Source organism: Staurois parvus, unplaced genomic scaffold (assembly GCF_062004578.1).
Source record: "Staurois parvus isolate SC_StPar_1 unplaced genomic scaffold, SC_StPar_1.0 ptg000381l, whole genome shotgun sequence".
NCBI lineage: Eukaryota > Metazoa > Chordata > Amphibia > Anura > Ranidae > Staurois > Staurois parvus.
The window spans coordinates 534982-562939 of NW_028318177.1; the positions used below are offsets into that span (position 1 = coordinate 534982).

The following is a 27958-nucleotide window of genomic DNA, read 5'->3' on the forward strand; positions in this document are numbered from 1 at the left end:
CGAACCGAATTTTTGAATAATTCGCTCATCTCTACTCATCGGTCCACAGAACTTGTTTCCAAAATGCATCAGGCTTGTCTATATGTTCATTTGCAAAGTTCAAACGATGATTTTTGAGGTGAGGACGTAGAAGAGGTTTTCTTCTGATGACTCTTCCATAAAGACCATATTCGTACAAGTATCTCTTTATAGTGGAATAATGTACCACAACTCCAGTGTCTGCCAGATCTTTCTGGCGGGATCGTGCAGTCAAACCTGGGTTTTGAATTGTTTTTCTCACAATCCTGCGAGCTGTTCTTTCTGATATTTTTCTTGGTCTTCCAGATCTTGCTTTAACTTCCACTGTTCCTGATGACTGCCATTTCTTAATTACATTCCGAACAGAGGACATTGACATCTGAAAACGCTTTGCTATCTTCTTATAGCCTTCTCCAGCTTTGTGGGCGTCAACTATTTTCAGTTTCAGTTTTCTAGACAACTGCTTAGAAGAACCCATGGTGCTGATTGTTGGGGCAAGGTCAGATGAGTCTGGGCATTTAAAACCTTTGAGATTGACATAACCTGGTCTTTCCAGACGATTGAGAACAATCCATGACACTGGCAGGTCTCAGCTTTGCAAAGGGGGCAGTGCATGCTATAAACTCTGCAGGGTGCCCAAACTTTTGCAGACGCCATTTTTTTGTTTTCTGTTATTTTGAAAGTGTAAATGATGGAAATAAAATCTAACTTTTGTTGACATATTATAAGAATGTCTAATCTGTAATTTGATGCCTTTTGGAGATTTTTCCATCTTTCCTTGGCTTCTTTATGCACATTAATACAAATTTTTAGCTGGGGTGCCCAAACTTTCGATCCCCACTGTATACTGTCAGCCCAGATTCAGCCAAATGCAGCAAAGTTGATTGGATGGTGCTTCACAGTACAGATGGACAATGAGCCAATGAGGGACTGTGTATAAAAATGGTTGCAGTTCCTAAAATTTGTACTTGATATTTAAGTTCATCCCCTTCAATTAAAGCTGAAAGTCTGCACTTCAAGGTCATTTGGATTGTTTCGTTCTAATTTGTTCTGGTGGGATACAGAGCCAAAAGTATGAAAATTGTGCCTGTGTCCAAATATATGTGTGTAACTGTATTTACTTGGCGCAATTTTGTTTTTTATATTTTTTACCAAAAATGTGGGTAATTTATTGCATTTTGTTTGCCCTAAAGTGTGTGTGTGTGTGTCCATTAGGAGTAGAAAATGCCCTGCCATCGAAGGTTCTACACCATGCCATGGGCTTGGTGGTAAGTGGGAGTGAAAAAAAATTACATCATTGGTGTCCATGGGAGGATTTGTACCCCATAATTGGTGTCAGTGGGCGAAATAGTACCCCATAATTGGTGTCGGTGTAAGGGACAGTCCCCCCAAGAGCCAGATAAAGGCAAGCAAAGTATGAAGATCCCTGCTCTAATGTTTTGACAGTCATTGTGTTACATTGCTGCAAAGGTTTTCTGTGGAAATCAGTTTAAAGTTAAGAAACTTGGGTTTATGTCTGCAGCTTGTTCTTATTACTGAATGGGTGTTTTTTTTGTTTTGTTTTGTTTTTTCCCCCCAGATGAGAGTGGGATAGCCTCTACAGTACAGTTTGGCAATTCATCAACATCTGTGCTGGCTACATTGGCAGCTTTAGCAGAAGCATCTGCTCCATTATCTAATTCTTCAGAAACTCCAGGTGTGTATCTCTGGAAACACTTTCAAGTTGCCTTTTTATTGTGTGTAAAACCGCTTACAGGCGCACAAAGCTGTAGTCTACATGGTGCCATTGAATGTTTACCACGTGAAACATAAGCATGTGCATTAGCCTTTGTATTTGTATCCCTTGCTTGTTTATATATCCCTTTTTTATTAGAATACTAATTTCTCTACACATTTGTAGCCACCTATAGATCACTATACCCCTTTCAGTGTCAATGTGTCCATATGTCAACTTGATTCTTTATGCAGTATTGGTGCATCTATGCTTTTTATTTATTTGAAATCTATACCTGTCTGCTATATTTATTTATCATTCTTTTATTGACTCATCGTGCAGTTAATATAATAAAAGTTAATGTTTATTGCCTGACCAAAAGCAGTATACTTTTCATATTGTTTCAGTCCAATACATTTTGAAATTGTGCAGTTTATTACCATATAATGTAGTTATGCTTCATGCTTGCAGATTGAAAGACCCTTCATGGCAAGGATGACTGTCTTTGAAACATAATGGCACAATTAATTGTAGAGATGAAAGCTTGAATCATAGTAGGAATATGTCTGATCTCAGAGTCCAGCTGTGACGTAAAAGTAGAGGCTTCAGATTAACTCTGCAATAGAAAAGCTTCTTGCTGTGCTAGGAATATAAACAAAATCAAAGAGATCATTGGTGGATGTTTGAGTAGCTAGTCTTTGTTGCAGATAATTGCGGCATAATTTGACTGTTGGCTTTCAGTTAGTCAAGAGAAACTGCTTGTCTGTCTGTATTTCATTCTGAAATTTAGTTGTAACAGACACAGTAAAGTATTTGACTAAAGTTTATATTTTCTTGTGGGACAAATAGTTCTGGTACATACATATTTAATAGTAAACTACATTTTTCTGTGTGTGTTTTAAGCTGATTGTTTTAAAATCCTAGAGCGAAAATGTAATATATTGTATCTTACCAAGTCCTTAGATGTGGTGGCTGATCTCATTTCTGATCCTGCCAGTAACATACATCCTGTCCTTGGGTGACAACCCTTTACTGTATTGTATTTATAGAGATAGTATCATCCTAGGACAGGAATTATGTTCGGACTACAGAAAACCTCCTAACCTTACAGACTACCCTATGACCATGTTCTAGATAAGACTGCAGAGTGCACACAGTATGCTAGATTTCTGACAGTATTCATTGATATTTTTTTGCACTTGATGTACAGATATAACACATTTTCAATAGTATTTTAACCGACTAAAATGGAGTAAGTAATAGATGTTCATTGTTAGGGTTTACATAATCTTTAACCTTGCTAATTTGAATGCCATGATAAAATAATGAAAATAAACCAGTAAATGTAGTCTTTTTAAAGGGAAATGTTACCATTTATTGTTTGTTTCAAGTGCTAATAACATTCTCATAAAAATGGATTTAATCTGAATGTGAGTTAATGATTTTTTTAATTTACCCTCCACCCCCTTTGCTGAATTTTCTTTATTAAAAATGTTAGTTGTCTGGTTCTTATGTTGGTTTGTTGGCTTTTGTACTTTCAATTGCTGACCTAAAACAAGTATGTACAAACCTACTACATGCTTGTTCTGTCTCATTGAAAATATTAAAGCCAAAAACGAGACCATTGGAAGTTGATTATGGCAGTCTTGGAAACTGAATTCCTTGGGGAAAAAGGCAAGTCTTGAAGAACTGTATAATATTGAATTAAGATGCAAATAGATTGCATCTACACAGGGACCACATCTATGCATTCAATAAATAAGTGTAGCTCATCCTATAAACACAAATTCATTCACCAATTATAAACATACTTGATTCATAAAAGAAGTCTATATGCTTCAGTTACCACTGATTTAGAAACATGCATAATGTAATAAAGTGTTTCTGTGCTGCCAACTATTGATAAACATCTATTTCATGACTTTGTGTTTCTAAGATACATAAAAAAATACAAGTGTCCCTATGCTCAAGCTGTGCTTTAATCAATATTTTAAACTTTCACAACCATTAGCAGTAGGATAACCATTGATAAAGTCCAGAGGACGCAACGCGTCAGAGAGGCAGGACTAGTGATATCTTCCCTCACGAGAAGGTGAAAAACAAGTTGCTCTGCAACTATCCATAGCGGATATCTCAGATCCACTTGTATACACAGCATTGTATGGGGAAGTGTAATGTAAGTGATTTTATTTCATATGATCTAATAGAGATGGTACACCCTCTGAGATCTTTTTCATCCTTATGACCTTACCTGAGGCTTTGTGACATCGCTGTATTTGTGGGCTTATGAAGAGAACTTCTGGAGCCAGCTGGAGAGGGGGCTGAGATTCCCAGAGGAAGGCTTGTATAGCTGAGCAGTTATTGACCTTTTATTGAGAGTAGGATCCACCATGTAGTGTGGGGTCACAGAGCTCACTGTGGAGATTGGAAGAGTTGCACTAATGTACAGGTTCTGAAACCGTTTTTTGTGGTGCATGACTTTGCAAGATTGGAGATTGGAGCACTGCTAATGGTTGCGTAAAGTTAAGATCAGGCATGTCCAAAGTCCGGCCCGCGGGCCATTTACTGCCCGAGGGTCGGTTTAATACGGCCCTCCATGTCAGTGTGTCTTATGGAGCGGCCGGTCCGGTATTTCCACCGCGGCCGTGTCAGAATACCGGGCCGGCCGCTCAGCTCTGCAGCGGGACCTTACCTGTTCCTCTATCCAGCGGCACGCTGTCTTCCCGGCTTCTGTAGTGTGGGCGCTGGGCATGACAGCCGGGTGCCAAGTGCGCATGCGCAAGAAGCGGTGCTTTTTGTGAATGGTAAGGCGGTACCTGGGACACATGACAGATCCCAGAAGCCGCCGGACCAATCACAAAGCGCAAGTGCTTCTCACTCATGCGCACTGGGCACCCGGCTGTCATGCCGAGCGCCATTACAGAAGCCGGGAAGACAGCGCGCGGCTGGATCGAGGAACAGGTAAGATCAAAGAACAACTACGGAAGTAAGAGCTGGTACCTGTCAAATTCAGGTACCCACTCCCCACCTCCCCAAAGGTCAGCAGTCATCTGTACTGTCCGCAGTCTCTGGTCATCCCTGTGCTGTCCGCAGTCTCTGGTCATCTCCTGTACTGTGTCTGCAGTCCATTAGTTCAGAATTTTTTTTTTTTCCTGTTTTCTGCCTCTAAAACCTAGGTGCGTCTTATGGTCAGGTGCATCTTATACGGCGAAAAATACGGTAACTTGGCATAAAATAATTTATTTGCATTTAATTGTAATGGTTCAAAGAATGTTTGGAAAAATGTTCGGCCCTCCACCATGTTCACTTCATCCAATCTGGCCCTCTTTGAAAAAAGTTTGGACACCCCTGGTTAAGATTGAAACACAATTTGACGATTTTACACTTTTATGTATTTTGTTCTGTTTTCTAAAAGCACAAAGACACTTAAATGTTTATAAAGTAGATATTTGTCAATAGTTGGCAGCGCAAAAACCCTTTTTTAATGAGTTGTACATTACAACAGAGCGAGGCCCTGCCACTGAAAATGGCTGGAAAAAGGATACAGGGTTCGCACTTGTCTCACTATTTTGGTATTCCTGGATTGAGTTCTGTAGTTTGGAGATTTCGAAAATGCCTTGGGAGGAAAAATCTCCAACCCAGTGTCTGGGTTTTGTTGAAGACGAGCAGGGTGTGTCCAGGTTCACACAGCCCTTATAATAAAGGTCTGAGAGTAGCTCAGCAGGAGGAGTTGCTACCATTTGAAGACAGCCCTGTCAGGACAGCTTGGAGTTCCTGCCGGAGACTACATCCCTTGTGAGGGGGATTCCTTGGCCAAGGACTGGGAAAGTCATGACGGCTACGCGGGTCTGTGAGGCTGAGTCGACTAGTGGGTCTGGGGGCTAGAGGGAATCTGGAAGTCTTTTAGAGAGAGCAAGTGCGAGGGGCTTGCAAATGTTATCAGGAGGCCAGGAGTTGGGCCTGTACAGCAAGGTGCTGCAACCAAGGCTGAGAGAGCCTGAATAGCCTGTGGTCTGGGAGACCAAGCGGCAGTGCTGCTGACAAGGGAGCCAGGTAGCTCAGTATTTTCAGCTGATCGATTTGTTTTGCTGTAGCTGAACAATAAAAGTGGGCTGCCATGGCAAAGTGATATTAAAAGCTTGGGCTTTAAAAAATAAAAATTACCTGCTCTGTGCAATGGTTTTGCACAGAGCAGCCTCGATCCTCCTCTTCTGGGTTTCCCTGCTGGCTCCTTCCTCCCGCTGAGTGCCCCCAGCGCAAGCCACTTGTTCCTGGGGGCACCTATGCATGTTCTTTCCCGAGTCCTGCTCTGTGCGTCTCTGGGATAGAAAGCACAGTGCAGCCCTGTCCCCCCCCGCTCGCTCCTCATTGGCTGTTATTGTCAACAATGGGAGCCAATGGCAGCTGTGCCTCAGCTAATGAGGAGAGAGAGACCTGGGATAGCTGAGGCTCCCGTGCACAACGCTGAATCGAGATCCATGCTCAGTAAATATTAGAGGGGCCGTGGGGAGAGCAGCACACTGTTTTTTTTATTTTACCTTCATGTGTAGAATTTATGAAGGTAAAAACCTGCAGGTTTTACAACCACTATAAACTGAAGCTCTGACATGAACCGTTCACCACATTGAGTCTAATCTCCCCATATCAACATGTTTATAATCTGCTGTAATTGGAGCACAGAGACACTTTTACATCATTAATTCTGTTTATTTATAATTGGTCAATGAATTGGTATATAAAGAAGCTCTCTACTGTTATTCATTGATTATCATTACACTATGTTTTAGTGATGTTCACAGGGGTGTTTTTAGCAACTCCTAATATATAAATAGTATAAGAGTGTTGCTTTATAACTTATTGATAGCAGTGCAGCTGTACTTAAAAACTTTTTATTTTTTTTTATTTTTCCCATCTATTCATTGCAGTACATTGGGTTGCTCAAAAAGCTTGGCAGGTTCTTTCTTATGCACAGAAGCTTGTTAATGCGGAAATCTACTCCACTTCAGTTCAGTGATGTGATTTCCACAATAACTCTCGTCTGACATTGACCTCTTTACCCAGTCTATCTGGGTTCTGATCTTTGAACGTTTTGATTGGGGGGATCGGACCGCACCATTTTTATGAATTTTTTAACTCTTACTAATGGTGCGAATGGGCCCTAAGAAGAGTTAAAGGGGGAAGGAAACGAGGAATAATATAAATTGTTGGCGCTTTCTAAAGTGGTCATTGTAATCTACATGTGCTTTTTCTTTATAGTGGTGGCTACAGAAGAAGTGGTAACTGCTGAGTCTGTGGATGGTGCTATTCAGCAGGTTGTTAGTGCTGGTGGACAGCAAGTCATCACGATAGTGACAGATGGCATCCACCTTGGCAATCTTCAGGCTGCCATTCCATCCACTGGCCTATCACAACCAATTATTGTCACAATGCCAGATGGCCAACAGGGTAAGTAATCTATAAGGCATTCTTTTGCTATAGTATTTCTGAGAGCTATGCTTCCTATATCATCAAGGGCAAATAAGTATGGTAAGTTATCGCACAAAATTAGATGCCCATCATGTCATTTTAAAAATTGCATAAATGTAGTGGGTGCAGGTTTCACCTGCACAAAATTTTGGCTAGCCATTTACTGTTCTCTTTTCGCAAAAAAGATATTTGTAGCCTAGCGTACTTTAGGTTTTAGTTGTCTGCATGTATGATCTAAATACGGAATACCTTTCCAATGGTGAGATTGCATTTTAAACCGTGGAAGAGGGTTTGCAAATGGTCTTTTCTATGTAAACCATTTAATATTCTTCTTTTGTAGTGTTGACTGTACCAGCAACTGACATTGCAGAAGAAACTGTGATTAGTGAAGAGCCGCCTCCTAAAAGACAGTGCATTGAAATAATTGAGAATCGTATGGACTCTGCAGAGATAGAGGTATGTTTATCAGTCTGATACATTTGCATAGCAAAGTACCATAAACTAATTGATGTGCTGAGATGTTCATTTATGAATGTGTAATGGGGTCTGTCACGATATAATACCGTAGGCCTGCTGTAGAGAAGTACACACTGTATTAGTTTGACAATGTACCCTCTTCAGTCACCTTTTTCTAGTGATCATTCTTCACCGAGCAATATTTGGATAACTGACCATTTTACATTCTTGTAAGAAAGTTGTTGCTTACTGCAAAATAATGTGGAGCAGTTTGACATGGCATTGGATATCCTTCTAAGATTTGCATAGCACAATCAAAATATACATCCCATTTGTCCCATTCTCATTGTTCCCTACAGATGCAGAGGTATTGTTTCTCTGCCTAAATTAAACTTCTCTGGCATACACTAAATATGGCACCTGTACTATGAGAGTTCTGGAGAATTGTATTTTTCTTTTAATTATTTATTTATAATTAAAGCTATAGATACAGTTTGCTGCATATAAAAATTGAGCAACCTAGGCTGGCCGTTTAATGAATTTTGTGGGCTATCATGTAAATGACTGCTCATATTTTAGTGCATTATGTTATTGATACCCATTTTAATGGTTTTGATGCTTGGTAATTTGTTCCTCTCTGTTGTGCAGTCTGTGGAAGGAAGATACGTTATGAATATACAGTATCTCTGATTTACATCATCTCTGATTTTACCATATACATGATGTGAAAGTGCCTTCAGCTGTCAAAGGTGTGCGGTTCTTATGAATTAACAGAACTTATGGGTGTCACTTTCCAGGACTTCCACCATCTTTTATTGGATTGTTCTGTTACACCTGTCTTACAGTCTTCCCATTTTATTGCTATAGTGGCTGCAAATGTTATTGCAGTATAAAGAAACCTTTAACGCTCCCTTCTTGGGGTATTGTTTTGAGGCCTTCTGCATGCCACTCTGGGAGTAAATGGTGCAATTCTGTCAAATTATTTTGTATGTAGTTCATGCAGCAAGGCCATCTAAATGTACTTTTTTTTTCTTCTCTCTTTAAGTGTACTGTACTTCTAAAATGTTTCTATAACTTGTGTTTAAGTTTTGAGAGACCTGTGTAGATTGGAGAAAATTGTATGTTTTGTAAATAGTATTACAATAAAATTGGCCAAATAAATCAAACATTTTATGATCATTAAATTAAAGGGTCCTTATATATTGGACCCCTTGATAAGCATTTAATCCCCAGTACTGAAAATATAAAGATTGTTTTCTTCAAGTGTACCATCACAGTATCCCAGTTAAGGTGGGAGTAACTTTCAGCACAGAACCTAGCTAAAAGGTTAGACAATATTGGTCCCCATAACCACCAAGATGACATGAAAATACTTAATGCAATTAGTATCTTATTACACAACAGGACTTGAGGGGTAAAGGAATACTCACATAAGGTAAATATTTGTTTTAACTGAAATAAAACCTCCAACTATAGTTACATGTAGAGACTGCTAGCAACATTATGAGGGCCCATACATAAATGGATAGCTGCCGCACAGTAAACCGCTGCTGTTTACAGTGTGGCAGTGGTCTGTTTTGCCTACAGTGATCCAGCGGAAGAGGGCGGTGCAGTGTGTGGTTTCAGTGCATCACAGTTCCCTTCCAGTGCAGAAACATGCTGGTCACTGCACTATGTGTGAAATGGTCCTTAAACTTGTCACTATAAAACATGCATTAATAAATAGGTCAAATTACTGTAATTTAGTGATTTCTCCCTCTCCGTTTCATTATCATTTGTCAGAGGCTGTTGATTACCTTGAGCAGATGAAGAGCTTTGGGCAGAGGTGAGGAAATTAGTCTTACCAGTGTTTTTTAGAGTGATGTAGATGCAGGTTCTATTCCATTGGAGAAACCATTTATACTGGATAATATTGCCTTCGTAACTTTAGGTTCTGCACTGAGGCTTATGTTTCACCTTACTCAGGGCCAGTTCACACCAGGAATTGCAAAGTAACTCTACATTCCTGCACAATTCGCGTGCGGCTTAGTGTGATGTGATTTGAGCCCATTCATTTGGAACGGCTGAATCGGAAAGGACCACAGCAAAAGTAGTGCACTTCTTTAGAAAAACAGACTGCATAGTACCATTGTATCATGCGATCCAGTGCAGGCAAGCGCACTGCATTTGAAACCTGCATTTAAGGTGTCATTACATTAACGTTGAACATATATTAGTCTGCCACACCTTCCTTTTTTTTTTTTTTTTTTTTTTTTTCTTTTTTTTTTATAAATCCAGTTCCAAAAAAAAATAAAAAAATAATATATATATATATATATATATATATATATATATTTATACATTTTAATGCAATATAGAATATATGCAATGTCCATATTATCCCAATTCTTCTGAATAATCACCAGTGGGCTTATAATTGATGCCTTCTAGTGCTCCCCACCACCATTCACCATATGCACTATATAGGTGGACCTACTAGATTTTCAGGTCAAACATGCTTTCCCCTCACAGGGGTGGTTGTTGTTGTTGTTAGATCCTTTCCCTTGATGTCTCTCCTGGAGCACTTGGCTTTTTTTCCCTCTGTTAGGGGTCCTGTGTCAACACCCAAAAAAACTAGAGTTGAGTGCATATGGTGAATGGTGGTGGAGAGCACTAGAAGGCACTAATTATAATCCAGAAGAATTGGGATTATATGGACATTGCATCACTATTAACAAGGACATTGATTTATTTTATTTATTAATAATGAACAGAATTACTCACTATATTGTATATTTTGATTGGATTATACAAGGAAGGCGCTGCATTAGTTTAATTTTTGTATATTGTTTATGTAGGTTGTGGGAACGCAATGAACTGCAAGCAGCCTTGATTGCTTTATACAGACACATGCAAACAGCATTGATATATATATATTGTATTTACGTTAACACATTGAGGATTTTAGTTGATTAACATATTGATAGCCTGGGATAGACACATTCTAAAAAAAAATTTCATTAACTTCACATAGATACCTGTTGCAGATTGCAACTAGTGTGTGTTGTTTTTTTTTTTTTTTTTTGGGAAACACACAGAACGCGGGATGCCTGCACTGGGTTCTGGTGTGAACAGGTACTGAGTGACAGTGGTGGTATACTTAAAGATGTATATCTATATACATTTGGAAATGTTTATTTTTATATGATGTGAATAGACACTTCTTTTTATATGTGTATTAGTATCAGTGTTTATAGAATACTGTAAATAAGTTGCACAGATGTTCTATTTTTTTTTTTTTTCCCTTAAGACACCAGATCTGATTACAAATAAACGTTTTTACAGAAGAAATTGTCAGGTATTCCTTCATTGAAGTTACTACATTACGTTACCTTTTTTAAATTTTCTTTTTATGGAATTCTGAATTCTCGCTTAAGATGCTTTCATTAGTGTTAATATATTGTCAAAGCATGTTTGAGAACCAATCTGGGTTTAATTTTCTGTTCCATAACTTTTTTTTTTTTTTTAAGTTGATGAAATTTATTGTGACAAGCAAACATCGGTCGACTTGAATGTTTAATTAAGAAGGTTCTTTGACAGGCAGATTGCCTTACTGATTCAAATTAGAATGACATAGCACACATCACATCTCCTCAGCAGTTCTCCCCACCTGTGTTGGTGGTCTGTTTTTGTTCTTGCAACCCCCATTTTTTTGCAAATGCAACTTTAATGGCCATTGATTTTGACCCTATTTCTTGCTTGGTTTAATCTCTGGACAATGTCATAGTTGAGGATTACCAATGATACTTGTTTTCCTATGCTATTGGATGGATTAAAGCAGTATTAAACCCAAACACAACATTTTAGATATTGCAGTGTACCAAATGTTGGATGTGGTGGCTGCATTAGTTTTTCTTTCTCTTTTTTTAGGTTTATTTTCCTTTTTTCACCTTGTCATCTGACCAGTTACACACTTCCCTATTAGGGTGTCTCCACCCTGAATAAAAGAGCCAAACTAGGACAGCAGCATTGTCAGTCTGGGGGAGAGGGTTGTGTTGGATGCTCTATCAAATTTAGATGGGTTTGACTATGTGGAGTTGAAGGAAACTTGCCCTGACTGACGTCCATAGTCTACTATTGTTAATTTGCTTTTAGAATGCCAGTTGCTTGGCTGCTGCTAGCTTGACTACTGCAAATCATTTGATCAGCTTAGATCAGGAGGTAGGCGAGCTTAAAGAGGTGGAGATCTAACTGAACAACATGGGAGAAGTCAAAGATCAACATGCAGTGTTGCCTCCTCACAGCTGGTTTACTTGTGTCGCAATCGTGTGCATTGCGCGGCAATCATGGGTTTAAGTCAGGTGGTGAGGAGGTAACATATCACCTCCTTGCCACCTGTCAAACACACTTGGATCACTTTTCAGAGGAGCAGCTGTGCCTGCTGCACATGTGAATGAGCCCTTAGTTGCATTCAGCAGCAGCACCTTTTAGGACTTCTTCAAGTTGGGTAGTGGTAAAACACTGCTGTTGAATTGGTGTTTTACTGTCCCCAATCCCTACCCCCTTTAGCTGTTGAGGCAGGAGCCAAATGTATACACATGCTGCACAAGGAATTGGACCCCCTGTTGCTTTTGGTGGGTGCTACCACCTGCCAGTCAGACCCATTTAAGCAAATGGAGCCACCCTGCAAGCGTCCCACAACTGCATGCTTCTGTGAGGTCCAAGGGGTTAAAGCAAGGTGTGAGAGAGCAACACATTGCTTTAACATGTTGTTTGCTGTACTGCACAAAGCTTGCAGGGCACTTGCAGAGCAGCCTCATTGACTTGAATGGATCATACTTAGCAGATGCTATACCCGCCAAGTATGACGGTGTATAGCTCCTACTGCAGCTGCAACATGTGTACACCCCTGGCCACTGCAGCTAAAGGGGGTGATAAAAACATGTCTTAACTGTGGGATTTTACCACCCCTCAAACTGTAAAGGTAAACTAACCTTTACTGTTCTGAGCTCCCCTATAAGGCTGCTTTCACACTGATGTGCTGCGATTTACCTGCACAGCGGTGCATCTGCTGTGCTTTGCCATAGACCTCTATTATATCCTGCAGGTGCGGTGCACCTTCTGAAAGTATACCAAAACTCCCTCATTCAGGAGTTTTGATGCACTTTAAGAAAGGTCTATGGCTAAGCGCGGCAAAGCTGCAGATGCACTGCACCCACGATGTGGGTAAACTGCACCACATTGGTGTGAAAGCAGCGCTGTACTATTATGCCCAGTGTACTGCTTCACACTGACCTGAAGATCTCTTCCTTCTGCTGGCACCACTCTGGAGACTGCTAACCAGGGTAAGAGGTGAAGTGCAGTTGGTATCACTCCGCATGGGACAGGAGCCAGCACTACAGGGGAGGCATCAGCTTATGCAACTCTTGCTCCCTACTACAGCTCCAACTTTACAAGTAGTCCCTCTGCACTGCACTCTGATGCTCCTGGATGGCGGTCAGCAAATCTGGACTGTGATCGACCAGTCATCTGGCTGCGATCTGCTGGTTGCCAACCCCCGACCTAGATGTTCTAGGTCAGTGACCCACATTATTAATGCCTTTTTGTACCACTATCACATGCAGGCAACCTAGATTTTTAGAAGGAAGTCACCAAAAGTTCCTATATACTTCTTCTTTGTACAGGCTTTCTTCATGTGCTGAAAATGAACACCTATTTTGTCAAGAGCTTTTCTTCCTGAGGTGCCATAACTTCTAGTGTGTGCTAAAGAAATGTAAAATGTTGTTTTGACATCATGAAATTACCCAGACATGTGCATTATGTGCAAATTATGCTTTTTAGTGGATAGAATACCTCATGAATGCATTTTTATGAAATGTCTGCATCAGAAGACCCAGTGAATTCATATATGAGGCTGCTGTAAACACCTATTATGCACTCACCGGCCACTTTATTAGGTACATCTTCTTAGTACCGGGTCGGACCCCCTTTTTGCCTTCAGATCTGATTTTAATTCCATGTGGCATAGACTCAACAAGGTGTTGGAAAGGCAACAGTAACTCATGCATGGACCAAAATCTGAGAAAAGTTTCCATCATCTCAAACCAGTCTGCCCATTCTCCTCTGACCTCTGACAACAACAAGGCATTTTCGTCCACACAACTGCCGCTCACTGGGTATTTTCTTTTTTTCGGACCATTCTCTGTAAACCCTAGATATGGTTGTGTGTGAAGAGCCCACTAGATCAGTTTTTAAATACTCAGACCAGCCCATCTGGCACCAACAACCATGCCACATTCAAAGTCACTTAAATCCCCTTTCTTCCCCATTTTGATACTCTGAACTTCAGCAAGTCGTCTTCACTGCTTCTAGATACCTAAATCCATTGAGTTGCTGCCATGTGATTTGGTGATTAGCAATTTGTGTTACCAAGCAATTGAACAGGTGTACCTAATAAAGTGGCCAGTGAATGTATAATATACTGTATCTTCTAATACATTATTCATGACCGTATCACTGGACAGCTTTTTTTGGCAGCTGGGAGCTGCTGTAGATTTTCATTACACAGTGTTGAGTGACCTTTACTGTATGTGCCGGAGTCCCTCTGACATAAAGCCCTACCCATTCAAACTAGGTTACATACCACCCCTGTTTGTTGCAACACATACAGAAAGCTGCACCTCTATCCCAAGAAAGTGGAGAAAATGTTTTGAACTTTCACTTCTGTCAACAGAATGAGGGGACAATAGTTCATACATGAGCCAATGCATGGTGTTATAAAAAGTTTACTCTAAAAACACTCCAGGGTTTTACAGATGATTGATATTTACTGCAGTTTTCTGTTATAGAGGAATAGGTAAAAAAAACAAATGTATGACTATGTTGGAGGTGAAGGTATGGCCTTCCTTCCTGTCCGGTACAGTGTTGTCTGCAGGAAGACAGGGGAAGTTGAAAATCTCCTTAATGGTGCCTGAGATGGCAGTAAAAACCTGACACAGGTTCTAACCCTTTCCTACTCTATGCAAAACTGGAAAAAAATTATTTGGTACTTGACTCTAGAAGCCGTGCCAACCCCCCCCCCCCCCCCCCCCAAAAAAAAAAAAAAACACAGGCAAAGGACTAGTCACCAGTATTGCCCATGGTCTCCTGGAAGCTGACTTGGCATGTATATAACACACTGTATTGTGGCTGTTTTGGGGCAATAATGTCTAAGATCTCATACTGCAGATATTCAGTCATGGGGCTGTAGGCACAGAAGAGAATTCCAAGAGTAGTTTTTTTCAGGGTATTGTTAAGACACACAAATGACATTTCTAAATGTTCCCTAAAACATAACTACCTATAACAAATGTTTATGAGTTCAGGTCTGCTTTAAAAGCCTTGATCAACATACGTGTGTGTGTGTTTGTGTAAACTCTTAGTGGCTTTTACATAATTATTTTTTGTCTCTTCACCTATACAACAAATGCTCTGTGCAGTGCTTAGCAGGTTTAGATGCAGCTCTTCTCATAACTGAATATTAATGGTTGCACTGCATTTAATGTAGCATGTTCCATGAATGCATAGGCATTGCAGAGCTTTGCATTCCTATGTGTAAGGGATCCAAGGATATAACAGGATTTTCACTTAAAACTGAACTCCAGCTATAATCTTAATTGCATAGTTACAATAGTTCAACTAGGATCAATTGAAGGTATGCATACAGTGGGGCAAAAAAGTATTTAGTCAGCCACCAATTGTGCAAGTTCTCCCACTTAAAAAGATGAGAGAGGCCTGTAATTGGCATCATAGGTAGACCTCAACTATGAGAGACAAAATGAGAAAAAATAATCAAGACAGACAATCACATTGGCTGATTTGGAAAGAATTTATTTGCAAATTATGGTGGAAAATAAGTATTTGGTCAATATCAAAAGTTCATCTCAATACTTTGTTATATATCCTTTGTTGGCAATGACAGAGGTCAAATGTTTCCTGTAAATCTTCACAAGGTTGGCACACACTGTTGCTGGTATGCTGGCCCATTCCTCCATGCAGATCTCCTCTAGAGCAGTGATGTTTTGGGGCTGTCGCTGGGCAACACAGACTTTCAACTCCCTCCATAGGTTTCTATGGCGTTGAGATCTGGAGACTGGCTAGGCCACTCCAGGACCTTGAAATGCTTCTTACGAAGCCACTCCTTCGTTGCCCGGGCGGTATGTTTGGGATCATTGTCATGTTTGAAGACCCAGCCACGTTTCATCTTCAATGCCCTTGCTGATGGAAGGAGGTTTGCACTCAAAATCTCACCATACATGGCCCCATTCATTCTGTCCTGTACATGGATCAGTCGTCCTGGTCCCTTTTGCGGAGAAACAGCCCCAAAGCATGATGTTGCCACCCCCATGCTTCACAGTAGGTATGGTGTTCTTTGGATGCAACTCAGCATTCTCTCTCCTCCAAACACGACGAGTTGTGTTTCTACCAAACAGTTCTATTTTGGTTTCATCTGACCATATGACATTCTCCCAATCCTCTTCTGGATCATCCAAATGCTCTCTAGCAAACTTCAGACGGGCCCGGACATGTACTGGCTTAAGCAGGGGGACACGTCTGGCACTGCAGGATCTGAGCCCCTGGCGGCGTAGTGTGTTACTGATGGTAGCCTTTGTTACGTTGGTCCCAGCTCTCTGCAGGTCATTCACTAGGTCCCCCCATGTGGTCCTGGGATTTTTGCTCACCGTTCTTGTGATCATTTTGACCCCACGGGGTGAGATCTTGCGTGGAGCCCCAGATCGAAGGAGATTATCAGTGGTCTTGTATGTCTTCCATTTTCTAATTATTGCTCCCACAGTTGATTTGTTCACACCAAGCTGCTTGCCTATTGCAGATTCAGTCTTCCCAGCCTGGTGCAGGTCTACAATTTTGTTTCTGGTGTCCTTCAACAGCTCTTTAGTCTTCACCATAGTGGAGTTTGGAGTGTGACTGTTTGAGGTTGTGGACAGGTGTCTTTTATACTGATAACAAGTTCAAACAGGTTCCATTGATACAGGTAATGAGTGCAGGACAGAGGAGCCTCTAAAAGAAGAAGGTACAGGTCTGTGAGAGCCAGAAATCTTGCTTGTTTGTAGGTGACCAAATACTTATTTTCCACCATAATTTGCAAATAAATTCTTTCCTAATCAACCAATGTGATTGTCTGGATTTTTTTTCTCATTTTGTCTCTCATAGTTGAGGTCTACCTATGATGCCAATTACAGGCCTCTCTCATCTTTTTAAGTGGGAGAACTTGCACAATTGGTGGCTGACTAAATACTTTTTTGCCCCACTGTATATCATGCTTTAGGGATCACTGTGGAAGCTGACCATCACTCTAGTAGTCAGCCCTAGTACAGTGATCATGATTTTCTGGATCTTGTGTGGAGAGGCTGCACCCTGACCATAGGGATCACTTGTTGGACACCACCGTAATTCACAGAATGCCTTTTCTTCAAACAATACAAGCTGTTCTTAGGTGCTAAATGCCTTACTAATACAGAAACATTTGACAGTGTAAATCTGGTCAGGTATTTGCTGAAGGTTTCTTGTATTTGGTTGAGGGGGTAATGTGTATAACACCTTATAGCTAAATCTTTATAATAGAGCTGCACTGGTTAGTTAAAATTCTGAACATAGTTGGTAACGTTAAAGTGCATAAAGTGCATTAAGGTGAAAAACCGTCTGTGCTGCAGGATACCCACTGGGTAGATTAATAGCAGCCGGAGCCATTGACTCCAAATGCTGAGCCTGCCGCTTTGTGTCAATGGACGCAGGCAGGGTGGCTCGGGAGTGAGCCCACATAGGTGCTCCCATGGAAAGACACTTTCCATGGGGCCACCCGCTAAAGAGGTGGAGCCTGGAGTGCCAGAGGGGGACCCGAGAAGAAGAGGAAAACCATTGCACAGAGCAGGTAAGTATACCATGCTTGTTATTTTAATATTTAAAAAAATAAATAAATGAACCTTTGTTGCTTTAAATGTCTCTCTAAGGTCTCATTCACATTAAAAGCAGGTGTTTTGAGGGGTGTTAACGCTCCTCAAACACCTATCAAATTATATTATGGACAGCGCACATTGCTGTTCACATTATCAAAACCTGAAGCATTCGCATTGTGTCACTTCAAAATTGAAGTCTCCTGTCAAGTCTGGAGGAGTTTGAAGCCTTTCAGTGCCTCCCTTTCAAGTCTGGCAGGTGTTTGCGGTTTGTTTGCAGTGCAGTTGCAGCACGTTAATTACATTACAGTTTATTATAGGCGTTGTTGGTGCAGTTTTAACGCTTGTAAAATGCTTAGAAATGCTCCCAAAATGCCTTATGTGTCGTTTTGATGAGTTTTCTAGTGCTTGCAAAACACCAGTCTAATACCCATGCTAACCTTATAGGAGCATTTGGTAAGTGTTAGAAATTTAGTCAAGGGAGAACCAGCCCTAAGGTAGCAGCCATGCTGATGTGCAGACACCTAATGTTGCCTTATAAGTATTGGTTTTAGTCTCTAAATAAATTTATTTGGAGCCCCTTTGATTCCTGTGCTGTACACAAGCGTTGCCCTTTTATCCTAAATTTTGATTTGGGCTCCTTTTTGTATTGCTGATTCTCACCATCTATGATTGACTGTTAATGGGCTGTAGAGGCCGTAGTATTTAACAGGTGGATAACTCTAGGCTGGGGTGTAATCTGTTATGGCAGTTGTGATCTCACGTGTAGTTGAAGACCCAAGGAAGCACCACAGGACAATGGATTTAGGTACAGTTAGATGCTAAAACACAGTTGATAATCAATATTTTGGGCCAGGTCAAGTTATCTTATAGATTATGTGAAAAATACAAAATTCATGCATCTTGTTGTATAATGAAGAGGTTATTAAGCTTTAGTTAGTGTGTGTGTGGTGTGTTTTTTTTTAATATATATATATATATATATATATATATATATATATATATATATATATATATATATATATATATATATATTATTTTTATTTTGTGATTTTGGTGTGGTTTTTTTTTTTGTTATATATTTTATTTTCTGCATATTTGTAAGGTGACCTCTGCATAGTCTTTAAATCTTGTGGATTATTTAGCACATTACAGATTAGTGTTTGCATATGCCTCAAATAACATGTCCTAATCTTCCGTGCAGGTTTTAGCCTCAGATGACACTTGCCTTGTATGCTGGTGCTTGTGTTTTTGTCAAATATTCCATTAGTATTACAGTAGTAATAAGATGAACACATTTTTATATTTCATAATGGCGACTTGCTTTTTCTTCTGTAGGCTTTTTTATTTTATTTTTTTTTTTTTGTAAACACTGCTTTTGTTTCTTTTAACTTCTCTTTGATCTGCTAGATTCCAGAAACTTCTGGTTCAGAAATCTATATTGTGAATACTCAAGAGTTCTCTCAGGTATTGCTATATATTCTTAAGACTTTATTATAAGTTTCTGAGAGACTCCCCAAATAATGGTTTTATTCCATTTTGTTGGAGCTGTGTGTGGGTTTTGCGTTTTCATTTTACTGCTGGTAAAAACATGTTTTTGCTACTGTCTTTTTAATGCATGAAAATTGTGTGGTTATTTATTTATTTTCTCGGCCTGTTAAGACACCCACATTTTTATTTATTTCTGTACTTAGTGGATGTATCTGCTGTTACACAATTTAGGCTTCAATCTTTCCCTTTAGTAATTCCTTTAATTGTTATATTAATGACCTGTGCTACTTTTGATCAATATGTCCACTATGTTTTCTTAGTTGTGCTCCAAAGTTTGCATACCCTTGGATAATTGGTAATATACAGCAGTGTTTCTCAACCTTTTTTCAGTCAAGGCACCCTTTAAAATAATGGACAGTCCTGAGGCACCCATTTAAAATTATGGAGAGTCTTAAGACACCTAATTCTAAAATGGGGTGCCTCCTAGACTGTCCATAATTTTAAAAGGACACCCCATTCTAAAATGTGAAAAACAATTTTAATAGTTTTATATAGCGCAGCAGCATCCACACATGTAGGACACCCAACATTAGAGGTGGTTTATTCTTCCAAAGCAAACACACGTTTGCACACTGGTACTGAGAATGTATTCCAGTGTTCCTCTTCTCCCTCAGTTTTTTTCCATCACCGAGCTAATGTGACCCCAGCACTGATGGAGAGGGGCGGGGGAGGGTCAGACTAGGATGCTGTACAGGCAGCTGACATCCTCCTTATCAACTGATGTTATTGGTTGTCAGGATGCCGGTGGCTGGAAGGTCATAATGGTGCACAATGAAAACCTGTGGCTTTGTGTAACTAAAAGGCAGGCTTCTTCCACCCTCTGACTTGTATACAAGTTTTGAGCAATTTTTAGACATTTTGCCAAGGCACCCCTGAAGAAACCTCAAGGCACCCCAGGGTGCCTGGGCACCCTGGTTGAGAGGCTGATATACAGTATGTACCATTTTTAAAGAGAACATGAGTGAGCAGGCAGAACAAATTTTTTATTTCTTATGACCACGTGCAATCTTTTGTAATCGTTGTTTAACCACTTCAAGTCTGGACACTTTTACCCCCTTCCTGTCCAGGCCAATTTTCAGCTTTCAGCGCTATCACGCTTTGAATGACAAGTGCGCGGTCGTGCAATACTGTACCTATATGAATTTTTAGCATTTGTTTGAAACAGATAAAGCTTTATTTTGGTGATATTTATTCACCACTGGGATTTTTATTTTTTTTGCTATGTAAATGAAAAAGTAAAAAAATTTTGAAAAAAGTGTATTCTTTATAAAATTTTGCAAATAAATAATATTTCATCAAATCTTGGCCATTTAGTTTATAACCAAAAATTATAATTTTTAAACTTTTTTTTTTCTTTTGTATATTATATTATGTTTTTGTTTTAACATACTATCACCCTAGCAGTACAGTGTCACCATAGTGACACTGTACTACTTGTGGGGGGTGATGAAGATTTTTTTTTTTTATTTTTTACACTGATTGCTTTTACACCCATAAAGGCTGTAAAAGCAATCATTTCTCCTTCTCTCTGGCTGCATTCTTGCAGCCATTGAGAACTACTGTGTGAGCTGTGATTGGTCACAGCTTGTCACATGGTATAAGGCTGTTATGAATGGCCTTGTACCATGTGACCTCTGTGATCATTCACAGATTTCACACGTAGTGAGCAATGATGTCAGAAGTGGTATCTTGCTTACTACTCTGCATGTGATCACTGATTGGCCAGTCAGTGATCACATGATCGGGACCTCGCAGAGAGGTCCTGTACGATAATCAGGTTTCCACTGTGTCCGGAGGACACAGCGGGCAACAGATCATGGTGCTGTGCGCTCCTAGGGAGCACGCACAAGCAGGGGGCAGGGAGGTCGTTTAGAAACGGCCACCCGACCCTGCACTGCCACCGTCTGGCCGTTTATATACAACGGCCGGATGGGAGGTGGTTAAGAGGCCTCGAATTCTTGCAGGTGGTATAGCTGCTCATTCGTCTTGGCAAAATGCCTTCAGGTCATGCAGAGTCTTTGGCCGTCTGACATTAACTACACATTTTGAAATCGCCCTAGAGCAGTGGTCGGCAACCTTTTTTTTTCAACTGAGCCAAATCTCGCCAAAACCACGATTGAAATTTTATTTTGAGAGCCACATTTTTAAAACTGAAAATACATCCCCCATATAGTAATACATCCCCCATAGTAATACATCCCCCATAGTAATTCATCCCCCATATAGTAATTCATCCCCCATATAGTAATTCATCCCCCATATTGTGTCAATTCACTTACCTTTGCTCCGCGCGTTCCTTTCGCCGTGTTCCCGCGCCGTTCCGGTCTTCAGGGCGGACTGTGAGAGGAGAGGAGTTCGTCACGCTGCCCCACCTACATCCTGGCTGCCCCGCCTACATCCTGACAGCCAATGTTTGCCACGCTCCGCGGGCCGGATTAAAAGGTCCGCCAGGCCGTAGTTTGCCCATTGCTGGGCTAGCTGCAGAGTCCTGACTTTTGGGGCGGCCGCCCGAGAGGAGGGAGGGGAGCGGGCGCCGGGCACACAGAAGAGCCGCATTAAAGTGCGTAAAGAGCCGCATGTGGCTCGCGAGCCGCGGCTTGCCGACCACTGCCCTAGAGTGACTCGATGATTATCAGGACACTGTGATGGCCACTTCAGAACCTTCACCTTTTTCTGCTGTAACCACTGAAGGGTCAATTTGGCCTTGTGCTTAGGGTCATTGTCCTGCTAGAAAGTCCAATACTATCCCATGCTCAGCTTTTGTGTAGAAGAATTCAAATTGTCTACCAGTATTCTCTGATAACCTGTTGCATTCATCTTGCCATCAATGTTCACATGATTTGCCTGTGCCTTTAGAGCTCCCCCCTGACAAAAAAAAAAACCCTCAGTGAGCCACCACCATACTTCGCAGTGGGGATGGTATTCTTGTTAAAGGCCTTGTTGACCCCTCTGCAAATATGGTGCTTATGATTGTGACCATAAAGCTCTATTTTTGTTGTTGTCACTCCAGTTTACAGTGTGCCAGAAGCTGTGAGGCTTTTCAGTGTTTTGTCAGGCAGTGTGGTTGTTACAAGGAGCACAAATGTCTAGTTGCCAGAAACAAGCCTTTACTGTGACAAAGCCACAAAAAAGCCCAGTTACAATATGCTTTTTTCCCAGAGTAGCCTGTATTTCTATTGAGAATATCTGTTTTTTTTTCCTTGTATCATGAACAATTCTTCTGGCAGTTGTGGCTGCAGTCTTTCTTGGTCTACCTGACCATAGCGTGGTATCAAGAGATTTCCGAATTTTTCAATTAAGCAATTGACCAGTACTGACTGGCGTATTCAAGGCTTTGAATTGGGCTCGGTATCTAGCCTGCTCAGTGCATCCACGTGAGAGAGCTAACAAACTCATTGACTATTTATACACAGACACTATTTGCAATTTTAAAAAACCACAGATGTGGGAAATTAACCTTTTAATTGCCATTTTGACCCGTGTGTCTGTACCAAGGCCAAACATTCCAGGGGATGGAAACTTTTTACCAGGGCCATTTGGGTGATTTCTGATCACTATTCTTTAATAAAAGACTTTTTTTTTTTGCATGATCTGTCATATTTGCAATATCCATGTCAAAATTGTTCCATTTCTGCCAGGGTATGCACACTTTTGAGCACTACTGTACATGTGGCTAAATTTGGAAAAGATATCCCTGACTTCTCAGGTGATCAAAGGGATCTCATGACTCTTCATAGAGGTTTGTTTGTGTGGTCAGATGACTGATCATACAGGCCAGTACCTGTCATTACTAGTGTCTTTTGACCCAATTTACTAATACTGCTAAATATTTTCTATTGGAGTTTTAGCCAGACGTCATTTTGTGGGAAAATTTATATGTCGAACAATGGCATTCAAGCCATATCTTTATCAGTCAGCAGTTTGGACATAGGTTTCAATTTGTGTCTGCATGCTAGGTTAGGGAATGGTTGCCTGGTGTGCTGCATTTAATGTGTAGTTTTGTGCCTAGTCCAACAGCTTTGTATAGAGATCTCAACATCCTTTAACCGCTTCCCGACCGCCCTATAGCAGAAATACTGCTACAGGGTGGCATGGGTCGGCAAAATCACGTGTGTATATATATATATATATATATATATGCATGTGATTTTGCATTTCCAGGCAGGGGGCATGAGCGTGAGCCTTACCCGCACCATTATTACACGCCAGCGCCTGGTGATTACCGAACATCTCCAGGGAGGAAGGTTGTTTTGTTTACAAACAGCCTTCCTCCCTGTCAGCTCAGGCACACTGCTCGGGATGGCTGTGCACAGCACAGCCATTCCGATCAGTATGCTTACAGTGAGGCACACACCTCCCGCTCCTGAGTAAAACACTCCCTACATATAGTTAACCCTTTGATCACCTCATGTTAACCTCTTCCTGCCCAGTGTCCTTAGTACAGTGTCTGTTTTTTTATTTTTTTTATTTTAGCACTGATCACTGTATTGGTGTCACTGGGGATGTCAGTGACACCAAGTTAGTTCCCCCCAGTGTCAGATTGTCCACCGCAGTCCCGCTAAAGGTCGCTGATCGCCGCCATTACTAGTAAGGGAAAAAAAAATCCCAGTATCTATACCGCCATTTGTAATATCTACAACTTTCACGTAAACCAATTCATTTACACATATTGGGATTTTTTTTGTTTAGCAAAGACATGTTGCAGAATCAGATGCAGAATGACAACTCATGGGGCCCCCAGGCAATAGGGGATCATGGGGCCCCTGTGTCCTTGCCTAAACTCAAAAAAGCCTATGAAAAAGGTACCAGGGGCATCTCATGGGGCCCCCTACTGACCTCGGGCAGTGTCCGAGTTTCCAAATGGTCAGTCTGCCCCTGCGCAGAATACACTTTAGCCTAAATTTATGACGAAATTTAGACTTTTTTTGTAATTTACTGGACATGTTTAATGGCAAAAAAGTCAAAATATAGTTTTTTGGGGGCTTTTTTCTCAAAATTGTTTTTTCTCAAAATTTTTTTGAAATTTTATATTCTATAGCGCAAAATATAAACACAGAGGTGATCAAATACCACCAAAAGAGGGGGAAAAAAAGGACGTAAATTTAATTTGGATGCAGCGTTGTACGACTGCGCAATTGTCAGTTAAAGTAATGCATTGCCCGCAATGCAAAAAATGGCCTGGTCAGGAAGGGGAGTAAATCCTCAGGAAGGCAAGGACAGCTGTGTTCAGATACTCTTGCTTGGCTGGTATATTCATAATAGAGCAGTGCTTTCTGTACACTCTGAGACATGAGGGACATGCAGATACTTCCAGTAAACACTCTGATTGCATTTCCTGGATTTCTGCATATTTATTCTTTACCTCCTTGCATATTTCTTTTTTGTTTTTTTTCCATTTGCCAGAGAAGCCTAATTTCTGTGTATTTGATGCATATTATTCTTTATTGGAAAGTGGATCTGTTGCCATTATGACCAAGACATTTCGCACACACAAATTTGGTGCACCTGCTTTCTTTTTCTAGCTGACACTGGAAATATTGTATAGAGGCATAGATTTGTGGAGAATTGTAGCAGATCTTAACTGTTCATTTTTGATAAGGCCATTATTCACTTTTTGTTTTTTAACAGTTTGCCGACCACCCTATAGCCGTTATTCTGCTACAGGGTGGCTCTTCTGTGCAGAATCACACATTATATACACATACATGCGCGTATATATATATATATATATATATATATATATATATATATATATAAAATTTTGCACTTCCTAATGTAGAGGGTGCGCCCCTTCTGCTGTGATTAGTCACAGCAGAAACTGATCAATAGGTGCCAGCACCTATGTAAACAAAGCAGAGCTGTGTCCTGTCAGCAGCGATCTCCTGGAATTTCTTTCCCTACTAAAGAGAAAAAAATCTAGCAGATTGACTAGTAAAATCACCACACTGTGTACACAAAAACACTGGTTGGGCACTGGTTTGATCGCCCTAGATGTTTAAGTGTCAGACTGTCTGCCTCAATATCGCAGTCCTGCTATAAGTCGCTGATGGCCACCATTACTAGTATTAAAAAAACAAAAAACAATTCCAGTATATATACCATAGTTTGTACACTGTCTTTTGCGCAAACTAATATACGCTTATTGGGATTTCTTTGTTTAAGTGGCTATGTTTTATAAAAAATTTAAACTTTTTGCTATAAAACATATCCAGTAAAACAAACAAAAAAAACACTTTAATAAATTTAGGACAATATGTATTCTGCTTTATATTATTGGTTTGTGTTTATATACTGGAATCTCTCGCCCCCCCCCCCCCCCCCCCCCAAAAAAAACACAGAGGTGATCAAATACCACCAAAAGACAACTCCATTTGATTTGAAACGTGTGTCATTTCACCCCCCCAAAGTTAATGCAGCGCTGTGTAGCAAAAAATGGTCTGGTCATGAAGGAGGAGGGGGGGGGGGGGGGTGTGAATCTTCCGGAGGGCAAGTGGTTCTCTTCAGGCTCTGTGTGCTGTTGACAGATCCACTTTACCAATGCTTTAGCTGTAGTTTGGAAGTTATGGGCTGACCATTTGTTGTATTGCTGTAAAAACACTCTTTAATTTATTTGCAGGAAAGAGAATCTCTTCAGAAGCAACTTGATGAGGCCAACCGAGAAGCCCAGAAATATCGCCAGCAGCTTCTTAAAAAAGAACAAGAGGCAGAGGCATACAGACAAAAATTGGAAGCTATGACCAGGCTGCAGACTAATAAAGAAGTGGCTTAAATGCCATGTTGAGCAGACTTAAATATACCCCCCCAAATGATAATGCAGACCTGTGTACTGTAACATGCCGCAAGTGGACATCCAAATAAGAAGTGTTCTGCAAGAGAACTGATCTTTAAAAAGAACCTGTATTATACAATGCTGGTCTTAAAAGGTCAATCCTTGTGAAAAGTATTTAAATGAAATACTGTATATATATTTTTGTTTTCTGCAATGAAGTTGATGCTGATTTTTTTCCGGAAGGATGCAGAGATCCCTTTTGTGAGTAAATATGGCAAGATGTAAGGTTTAAGAGAGGGGTCCATATGTACCCCTTTTACATCATACATAGCCTACAAATACTAAGATCTGCATTGCTTTCTATAAACAGATCAACGAGGCCTTCAAGGTTACCATTTCCTTGTGGAAATGTTTGTACAGCTTTTTGTTTTTTGCCTTTTTATTTGAAACTTTTTGTTTTATTTTTCTTTTCTACTAAGCAAAATGTTTTATATGTTAAAATTTGAAAACTGCAGGTAGACTTACATGTATATGAAGCTAAAATATTTTTTAAAAGAGACTTTTGTACATATACTGCATGTGGCTTTTCTTTTTTTTGTATTCCCTCCTTTTGCACATATCAAGTTTTTGGTTTTTCATAATGGATGATTCTCACTACATGCATAACCTATATTTGGAAAATTGACAGCAGTATAGGTTTTGCTGTTGATGGCGTACTCCTTTTTTTTTTTTTTTTTTTTTTTTTTCTCCCCATACCTAACTCTGTCAATAACAGCAGCAGTCCTTTGACAAAAATGGACGTGAAAGTTGAACCTTTGCTTTGCTATTGTATTTGTTTTTAGTCATGCATTCTTTTGTATTTTTAGTTTTTTTTGTTTTTTTTCATTCAATAGCACATCTGTTCTATGCACAGACTACAACCCATATTTTATCAAGCCTGCAAAATTTTCAAGACTTCATTCCAAGAAACTGGAGTGTCAAATCCAATAACCAATATATTGTTTAATAGGAAGTGAACTGTAACCATGCAATATAATTATCTTTCTGTTAAACTTAAAAGTGGAATCATTGGTTTTATTTCCCAATATTCTGGATTGTTCTATTCTTATTTTGCGATTTGCATAACATCAGAAAAACATGCCCTAACGTTTTGCTATTAAGAAACATGGAACAGATCATTCTCGCATGGTACAGCAGGCTGTCTCTTGGGCAGGTGAACACTCATGTATGAAGTACGGGGTGTCTGTTGTATGCATAAATAGACCAAATATGTAAAAAGGTAATATCTCTCAGGAAATTCAGAGATCTGCCACTATTTTGCATAAAATAATTAAGGTGTTTTATATATAATTGTTTACAGAAATCCACCATTCAGTGGTTTATAGACCAGTTGTCTTTATGTCTAAGAGAATTATTAAAGAACTCCAGTATAAAGGGATTCTCATGTGTTGCTCGCTGTGTGCTTGTGACTGTTTTTACACCAGTACCTTAAAAACCAAAGCAGAGGCAGAGTTGATGATCGTCTGTGCATTTTACAATAAAGGAAACCTACTTATGACAGCTGGGCTCTTACAATCCTTGTTACCTGGCAATTTTGTGGTTTCAGTTCTTTCAGTCACTGATGATGAATAAGTATACAGCAAGTGAAATCCTAGCGTATTGGATACTTGTGTCAGAATGAAGACTCAAAGTACTAAAACCATTGATTGGCATGGAAGTCAGGCATTTATTTTTGGAAGCAGAGGTTAGAAGTGGCAGCCCACATATTCTCTTTTTACAAATTAATTTTAAATAAATAATTCAAGATAAGTAAAATCACTCAGTGTGCTTTTATTGTGGTAGTGGTTTCCATCATCGTGCAGAAACCGCCTCCAGCACTTGCTCTTGATAGATATAATTCTTGAATAAAGTTTTATAAGTTGTAACCCGGTCATAATTTTATGGCTGTTTGTGTCTCTATTAGTGAGCTTTACAGTCCATATCAGGACTAAAAGTAAGGGAAAATCCCAAATTTTGAGTTCTTGCCAGAGCCGGAATAAAAGTGAAATCTCTCAA

General features: G+C 40.1%; 1 protein-coding gene across 5 annotated transcripts in view; it reads left to right on the forward strand.

Annotated features, from left to right (window-relative positions):
* GABPB1 (GA binding protein transcription factor subunit beta 1) overlaps window positions 1–27463 on the forward strand; it is a 61462-nt gene extending 33999 nt beyond the window's left edge. The window contains exons 6-11 of one of the 5 annotated variants that reach the window (XM_089685696.1): window positions 1598–1714; window positions 6989–7177; window positions 7539–7654; window positions 10944–10991; window positions 18994–19050; window positions 25751–27463. In XM_089685696.1, coding sequence (XP_089541822.1) covers window positions 1598–1714; window positions 6989–7177; window positions 7539–7654; window positions 10944–10991; window positions 18994–19050; window positions 25751–25903 — 680 coding nt within the window. In that variant the 3' untranslated portion in view covers window positions 25904–27463. Of the gene's footprint in view, window positions 1–1597; window positions 1715–6988; window positions 7178–7538; window positions 7655–8302; window positions 8821–9436; window positions 9888–10943; window positions 10992–18993; window positions 19051–25750 lie in introns of those variants that run through there. The other 4 variants (XM_089685697.1, XM_089685700.1, XM_089685699.1 and 1 more) reach the window with 4 other exon arrangements.
* The last annotated feature ends 495 nt before the right edge of the window (window positions 27464–27958 follow it).